The sequence below is a fragment of the Mesoplodon bidens genome (assembly GCF_964165515.1).
Source record: "Mesoplodon bidens genome assembly, chromosome: 1".
Lineage (NCBI taxonomy): Eukaryota > Metazoa > Chordata > Mammalia > Artiodactyla > Ziphiidae > Mesoplodon > Mesoplodon bidens.
In genome coordinates, this window is record NC_138176.1 from 219,953,397 (window position 1) to 219,962,482 (window position 9,086).

The window sequence follows — 9,086 nt, forward strand, 5'->3', positions numbered from 1 at the left end:
TGAGTTGTAACTGAGAGCTCAGAGCCTCCAAATTGTGCAAGATATTTTTTCCCAAAGTATTACCATGCTACAACTTATAGACCTGAATTTTACAACATTCTAACTTACCATTTCTTCTCTGAAAGAATTTTGTGTCATCTGCAAACTTGGAGATCTCATCATTCATTTATTTTTCTTCCAGATCATTAAAAGGAAAAAAAATCTTAAATAAGCCATCCCAACACTAATTCCTAGAGTTTGATTATTTTCACTTATCCTTATAGAAAAGTAATCATTTCTTACTTTTTCTTGTTCAATTCACAGAGAGACAAACTTGGAATTCAGTCTTGCCAAGGACTGTCCCTAACTTCTGGCCTTTCTAGGGAAAGAGGCAGCTTTGGGACAAGATTTCAAACTCATTTCTGCTTCACCATTTACAAGCCTGAACTTCCTATAGATAACAGGGGACCTCAGAATAACATACCAGTAGACTTTGGCCCCCTGGGGTAGTTAATGAGCTTGTAAAGCACTCTAAGAACTTGAATCATGTCCTAGACATGCAGTGCTCTAAAAAACACTAATGCAATAGAACATAATTTGAAAACAGTTATAGAAACAATAAAGGTAAAAATAGCATGCTCTGAATTGACTATAGGAACGCCAAAGGAATGCAGGATAAAGAACCAAAAGAAAACATGAACTATAAGGAAGGATTAGCTCCCTGTCCTTTAGCTCTGCAGAGGTAGTTGTGGGGCCTTGAATTCTCCCCCATTTTTAGTCAAGACACTAACACAAAATAGCTTCATCTGAAAGAGACAATGTATTGAAATGAGACAGGCATATCTTATGGAAGCCAAGGGTAATGGAGCCTCTTAAAGGGCTGAAACTAGTAACTGGAAAGCTTTCAGAAGCCAAGAAAGTGTTTGTTCTCTCAGTCTCTCATCTCTCTTTACACCCACGTTATTATTTCCTCTGTGCCTCCTAGCTGCCCCTACTTCTCAGTAGGCAAAGATGGCTGCCCTGAGCTTCCTGGTTTACATCACTTCACTTTCAGCCACTGCAGAAACTAACACGCTGCCTCTGAATCCAGGGGTCAAACTCCTGTGACAGAGAATTGAAGTGGCCCAGCCTGGGTTAGGTGTATTAATCTTCCCTCCCTTCCCCTCATCTGCCTCTTCCAATCCACCGTGGCCCAATCAAACCTGGCTGACTTGAGGAGGATGTCAGCGTACTTCTGACGGTATGTGATGGTATTGACTTCTGAGGGATTAGGGCTACTGGAAGCTGTACAATTATTCAGAAGTTTTCTACTCCTCCATCCTCACCCCAAACCTGAGGGACTCTGTGGTCCTTTGAACTCTTTCCCCATAAGCTCTCTGAGGGCCTCATCGTGGGAAGGAAGGATGACTGTTTTCAAGTCCAGAGTTAGGATTTCCACAGCTCCTTCTTCCAAATTCTTAGCTACACTCTGCCCATATTATAGCTGGGTCTTATTCATACCCTGAACCTCTTGCTTCAAGTTGTGGCATTGAAGGAGGCTGGCACTATTTCCCTTTTCTCTAGCTTGTAGAGAAAATTTCAGGTAAAAAGAGACAGGGACTATACCAGCCACTGAGTATACAAAAGGACTAAAATATGGTCACTCCCTTTCATTAGGAGAGGGAAGAAAATAAGAACCAAAAAATTGCAAAACAATGTAAAAAGCACGATCGTGGTGGGAAACCTGACAGCACAAAAGAGGGAAGCACCAAATCATGCTAAAACTTTTATTTTAAAAAGCCATTATCCTTAGAAAGCAGCAAAAGGAAAGCAGCAGTTGTTGGTATTTTGTAGATAAAATATAAAAACGTTCAAGCGAGCAAAATTAAATGTAATTAAATAAAATGGCTTCTTTAGAATGTGACTTCTGACTACAAGGTTGAATTTTCTCTTTGCATATTAAAGAACCCTGTGGAAAAGAAAACAATTAAGACTTAGCCTTGTAGCTTTTTTTTTTTTTTTTTTTTTGGTCTCAAGCAGCAGGCCTTCTCCCCACCCCCACCCGAGCCCCCCACCACCCCCGGCCTAAGCAGCTACCATGGCCGAGGTCCCCGGCACGGTGTTGTCCCAGGCGGGTTGAGTATGAAAGCAGTAATTTGAAAAAATATATGTACACCTCCGTTCATCATGACATTATTCACCATATGCAAGATATGGAAGCAGCAGAAGTGTCCATCAGGGGGTGGATGAATGGATAAAGAAGATGCGGTATCTTTCAGATGAAGGCATCGAAGCACGCACAAGTTCTCCTGACAAAGTCAATATAAATGACATCATCCTGATTGCTCTCAATACAGACTTGAGAACAATTGGCAAGAAATTCCTCCCCAGTGACATCAATGGTGGAAAAGTGGAAAAGCTTGAAGGTCCATGTGTTTTGCAAATTCAAAAAATTCGCAATGTTGCTGCACCAAAGGATAATGAAGAATCTCAGGCTGCCCCAAGAATGATGCGTTTGCAGATGACTGATGGTCATATAAGTTGTACAGCAGTAGAATTTAGTTACATGTCAAAATCAAAAATAAGCCTGAACACACCACCTGGAACTAAAGTTAAGCTTTCAGGCATTGTGGACATAAAAAATGGATGCCTGCTCTTGAATGATTCTAACACCACAGTTCTTGGTGGTGAAGTAGAACACCTTATTGAGAAATGGGAGTTACAGAGAAGCTTGTCAAAACACAATAGAAGCAATATTGGAACCGAAGGTGGACCACCTCCTTTTGTGCCTTTTGGACAGAAGTGTGTATCTCATGTCCAAGTGGATAGCAGAGAACTTGATCGAAGAAAGACATTACAAGTTACATTGCCTGTCAAAGCTCCAAATGATAATGATGAATTTGAAAAGCAAAAGACTGCTGCTATTGCAGAAGTTGCAAAGAGCAAAGAAACCAAGACATATGGAGGAGGTGGTGGTGGTGCTGGAAGTAATCTCAACATGACTGCTGCTGGCAACCGAAAGAGGGAGATTTTACAGAAAGAAAAGTCAAACAAATCAGAGGGAGAACATGAAGGTGTCTATAGAGAACTGGTTGATGAGAAGGCTCTGAGGCACATAACAGAAATGGGCTTTAGTAAAGAAGCATCAAGGCAAGCTCTCATGGATAATGGCAACAACTTAGAAGCAACACTGAATGTACTTCTTAACAGCAATAAACAGAAACCTGTTATGGGTCCACCTCTGAGAGGTAAAGGAAAAGGCAGGGGGCGAATAAGATCTGAAGATGAAGAGGAACTGGGAAATGCAAGGCCATCAGCACCAAGCACATTATTTGACTTCTTGGAATCTAAAATGGGGACTTTGAGTGTGGAAGAACCTAAATCACAGCCACAGCAGCTTCATCAAGGACAACACAGATTGTCAAATACTGAGCAAAATGGAGTAAAAGATAATAATCAACCAAGATATCTTCCTCGAAATGATACCAGACAGCCAAGAAATGAAAACCCTCCTCGTTTTCAAAGAGACATCCAAAATTCAAAGTCAATTTTAGAAGGCAGTGGATTACCTAGAAACAGAGGTTCTGAAAGACCAAGTACTTCTTCAGTATCTGAAGTATGGGCTGAAGAGAGAATCAAGTGTGACAGACCATATTCTAGATATGATAGAACTAAAGATACTTCATACCCTTTAAGTTCCCAGCACAATGATGCTGCATTTAAAAAAAGGGATAATTCTATGCAAAGCAAATCAGGAAAAGTTCTATCCTATGCAGAGGCAAAAGAAAATCCACTTCCTCAAGAATCCATAGATTATAATAATCAAAAACGTGGGAAAAGAGAAAGCCAAACAGCAAATCCTGATCATTTTTATGATAGGAAACCACAAACAATAAATAATGAAGCTTTTAGCGGTGTAAAAATTGAAAAACATTTTAATGTAAATGCTGATTACCAGAATCCTGTCCAAATGAATACTTTCATTGGTGTTCCAAATGGAGAGACAGAAATGCCACTGAAGGGAAGGCGAGTAGGACCTATTAAGCCAGCAGGACCCATCACAGCTACACCATATGATGATAAAATATTTTACAATAGTGGGCCCAAAAGAAGATCTGGGCCAATTAAACCAGAAAAAGTACTGGAATCATCTATTCCTATGGAGTATGCAAAACTGTGGAAACCTGGAGATGAATGTTTAGCACTTTATTGGGAAGACAACAAGTTTTACCGAGCAGAAGTTGAAGCTCTTCATTCTTCAGGTATGACAGCAGTTGTTAAATTCATTGATTATGGAAACTATGAAGAGGTGCTACTAAGCAACATCAGGCCCATTCAGACAGTGGCATGGGTACGTGATCCAAATTCTGTACAAAGGCATAAGCTGTTTTGAAGGAAATACATAGCTCTAAAGGTTAGTCATAGTAATACGAAATTTGCCAGTGGAAAAATATCTTGAATTTGCTTAAAACTGGCTACTCCTAAAGTAAGATTTTAATTTAATAATTACAGTGAACTACAGTAAAACTGAATGCATTGCAATTGCTTCTCTTGTATAATGTTTTGTTATATTATGCTTTGGAAATAGGTGCCCTTATTTATATGTTGGCAAAAAAATGTGTATATGTTTTTATGGGTTCTTATGCATATTTTGTTCTTTCTGAGTTTGTTACTTTAAATTTGACTAAATTATGTCCAGCAGTTGTCAAATTTAAGTCTCTGTTGGATACATGTATATTCTTTATTATTTTAGTTACATGTAAAATTAAGAAAAACACTTTAAATTATATATGAACTCATACTCTATTTACTACACGTATATTTATATATGTATATGTGCAGATTAAATTTAAATATCTTTGTTTAATAATTATTTGATTAATTTTGTTGCCAAATGTTATGTCAAAGCTGTGATGATTTTGTTGATGTAATTTAGACTGTATTGGCCTCATGGAGTCCATTTTATACAGGACTTATGTGACTTCACATAGATAGATTCTCAGCTACATTTAGGCAAAAACAGGAGGACAAGGCATATTAGAATTTGTTTCATAAAGTTTTTTTTAAATTTATTTCCTTTCTGTAATTTGTGGATAGCTGTTAATAAACTTACCACTAGAAGCCTAAAAAAAAAAAAAAGACTTAGCCTTGTAAAGTACATGAGTGTTAGTATCCTTTCCCATTTTAAATCGATAGATGATTTTTGGTTCATTTAACAAAGAAGTTTAAGGATACATCTTTCAAATGAGTTAAGTGTAAATTAACTCATGTTTCGCAATAATTTTGTTCATAAAATAATTTAGTTTTGTCAGGGTATTGCTAATTTAAACAAGATGACCTACTTTGAACATGACATTCTTGCATTGCAAGGAGATTCTTGGCTAACAGCATCATAATTTCCAAAGGATAGTCCAGAAAACACACACAGAGTCCTGACGTTATCATAACAAGCTCCACAGCCATCACTCACCAAGACCATCCTGGTACCCCCACCATTTCATTCAGAAAATAGCCTCTGGAAGGAAAAAAAAAAAAGAAGGAGTGGTGGGGTTGAGGGGGTAGTTGGAACAAATTGCAAAAGACTGAACATTTATGTTTCTCAGAATCACCACTTCTCCTTTGTAGGTCTAGCCGAAGTCTTAATTTATTGCATTATCTTTGCTTTTATATTGTCTTGGGTGAGACTCATTTCCATCTTTCCCTTTGAGTCATGTGGGAATGATGACAACACAGTATTGAGTCATACAGTCAAGAGAGGAAAAAAGCTGCAGCTGATTATCGTTTTTCCAGATGCTACAGTGGAGTTAAAGTAGCAGGGGTAATAAATTAGACGGGCAGACCCTTTCTTAACAGCAATGGCAAGGTTAGACAGAGAAAATCAATGGACAGCTGTGTACCAAGTGTTTATGGTATACACAGTACGGGGTTACAAAATATATTCCTGTCTTCAAGATATTGGCAAACCAGTTCCAAAGACAAGCCATAGACATATAAAAATTTACAAAACTAAAATCTTGGTTAGGTCCACCAGTGGATAGTAAGGAAAGAATTTATTGAAGGGATAATAGAGATTTAAATTAGTATGATACATCAGTATACAGAATTTTTGTTTACATAGTTCATTTAATCCTGACAATCAATTTGAAAAACTGGTCTTGTTATCTCTGTTTTACAGATGAGTGTCCAACAGCTCAGCAAATTCAAATGTTACTTTCTCATAGTCACAGTAATAAGGTAGCCCCCCCCACACAATATTTTTGTTCTTACAAAGTTATCACACTATGTTTAGATAGAGCTAGATACCAAAAACAAGATACTGAAGAACAGATGAGGCCATGGGTTGGCCTATCTCCATTGATGGGTAAGGGCACTGCCAGAGTTAAGCAACTGGAAAAGAAGCAGGACCCCAGACAAGAACCCAGAACTCTGGCTTTTGGCCCACAGAAGTAAGAACTTTTATTCCTTTGGGCCTCACTGGCTTCATCTTATTCTTCAAGGATGATGGAGACTCCTGATAACTGGTATAGAACATGCCCACCACAAAGTGGCTGGACAGGAGCTCAGGTAGGACATAGCCAGCTAGACCGAGAGAGTCAAATTTTATAAGTCTTACTATCTCAGTTCATGTTATTCTCTGGGTTTGTTTGTTTGTTTTCCACTTTTCACCCTTCCCCAATCCCAACCTGTATGTTGTTCCTCTTTCAGTGGAATTACAGAGAACAAAGGTGTCATGCATTCACACCTGTATCCTTGAGTCATTCATGGTGATAAAGGTGGTGGTGGGATCAGGTGAAGGTGGGTTTTAGCCAAATCTACCTACTGCTCTCAAAGTGAAAACCTCTCTCTCTGTCTATAACTGTGGAGTTGTTGAGGTAACTTTCTTAGGGAAGGCAGTTGTTTCCTCACTGCCAGATGGGTTAGCAAGTAACGAGGTATGACTATCAATCCTTAGTCTTCTGCTGTTTAACAACTCTGTTCTTTGTGCTGTCACACCCAACTGAATACAGAGAGGAACAACAGGTAACGGTGCTTTTCATGAGGTAGGGACATAACTAGTTAGTTAACACTCCTCGTGAAAACCAGTAGAGAATTTTGATCCATAGAATAAAATCTGTGTGGATGTAGTAAAAGAAGTAAGAAAAAAATTACAATGTTGAGAAGCCATAAGACACCCAAGAAGGTGAATTTCAAGATGGCGTGAGTCAGAAGTGTTGAGTGATGAACTTACCCATGGCTCCTATTTTCAGTGTCCTTTTAAGTCTCTTTTGTGTCTCTCATTCTTATCTCCTCAATTAGAAGAAGACCCTGGAGATGAAAACTCCCCACCACTCAACCACTACATCCATTTGTCACTTAGTATATGGTATGATTATAAATAGAGACATTTTACAAACTGCCTGCACACATCACGTCTTTACTTCACAGCCACAGCTATATACCATTCATCATTTTTAACTAAGAATGCTAAGGCAGTCCCCTGTGTCCTCAGTCCTTTCAAGAAGTCTTGCAACTTCTGTGCTTGAAAAGACTAATCTTTAAAGACAAAAAGAGAAAGGTTTGCCTCCATCAATATAGCACTGAAAATTCAATTTTTAATTTGTCAGCGTTGTTGCAGTTGATTTGCTCTTTAACAAATGTGACAGGGACAGACATATTGCACAGTTTGAAACCAATGACTAATATGAAATTTTGGTATGCAAGGTGTCACTTCACAGCAGAAATATTTGAGGTTGAACCTACCTTAAATACACTAATAAAAACCACAGTAGTTTACTCAAAGACGTTTGTTTCCCACAACTGATCCATAAGTAGTTCTGCTTTGCTTCTCCAGATAAAAGAGACTGAAAAATAAAACAAAAAACAAATGAAAAAATAGGATTAAATGACCTATTTTGAAAGAAGAATTTAGGTTATGAAATTACAAGATGATTATTTCTTGTGCTTCATAAACTGGTTCTAAGGGAAATTCCAAGAAAGTGACTTTAAATTCTGTGAGCAAAAGAAGCATCAGTACAGGAAGTGTCTAGTTTTCCAAGGTGACTATTTACTAGCTTGTTTTTATAGGTTTTGAAAGGTCTGTTTAAAAAATTAATTTTGCTATTTAAAAGTTATACATACCCATCATTCAGATAGTATATACTCAAATGTTTCAACACTAAAAGATTAGCTTTATTAGCTTCAAAGCAATACAATTTTAAAATATATACCAAAGGATTATCAATTTTTATCTTGGGGTGTAGGATAGAGTGAAATTATTGTGACTTCTGTTTCCTTTGTGGCTTTACGTATTGTCCACGTTTCTACATTGAGCATGTATTTCTCTCATAATCAGAAAAAAAATTAAGAATGGTTTTTGAAATAAGCTTATTCATATTGTATTCTGGGGTGTAAAGCAGTACCATCATTCTTTCTGAGAAAACCAAAATGTCCTCTCAGAAGGAAAAAATAAGGTTTCTAGAAAAATTATAAAACCAGACCCTAATTGGCACCCTGTTGAAAGAATTTTGAGTGACCTTTATGATTCAAAACAATTAATTCAGCATATTTCAATTTTCTCTGCTCTGGGTGGCACATTGCTTTCCTCTCATTGACTTCCAGAGTGTTCTGTGTGTGGACCAACTATCCAGGGAATGGAATTAAACCTGGCCCAGCAGGACTCAGCATCTTGTCATGGTTCTGTTCATCATTTGAATAGCATAGAATTCTTTTTGGCCAGGAAAGCACTTGTTTATTAAATTTCCCACAAGAAGTCCCTGGGTATAAATTAAGGAGGACCTCATTTCAAGAAAAAGCACACAGGGGGTTTCATAACACAAAGCATTTGAGAAAATAGTCAGAAGGGTTTTATCCATCCATTTACTTCTCTCATTCAGAATAATGTTATTTGCCCAACTTGGGACATGAGCAAGCCTTTTCTTTGTTGCTGTTTTTTAAGGTTCTTTTCAAATGGGTATCCATTAAAAATCATTCTATATGTTTGTAATGTGATTACAAACCCAAATTTTTCACTACCTTGAAGACTTTCCTCTTTATTCCTCTTAACATTCGCTCTGCTGGTTTAGATAACAATATAACTGTCATATATTGATGAATGAAAGTTAAATTCTTCTGATTTTCATAGTTTTCCT

At 37.6% G+C, this 9,086-nt stretch overlaps 1 protein-coding gene across 1 annotated transcript; it reads left to right on the forward strand.

Moving 5' to 3' along the window:
- Positions 1-2,123: 2,123 nt before the first annotated feature.
- Positions 2,124-4,351, forward strand: LOC308606182 (tudor domain-containing protein 3-like; the record flags this gene model as incomplete). The annotated part of the gene is made up of 1 exon (XM_081216789.1): positions 2,124-4,351. Exon 1 carries the CDS (start codon positions 2,222-2,224, stop codon positions 4,349-4,351), a length of 2,130 nt encoding a protein of 709 aa, XP_081072915.1. The 5' UTR covers positions 2,124-2,221.
- Positions 4,352-9,086: the final 4,735 nt, after the last annotated feature.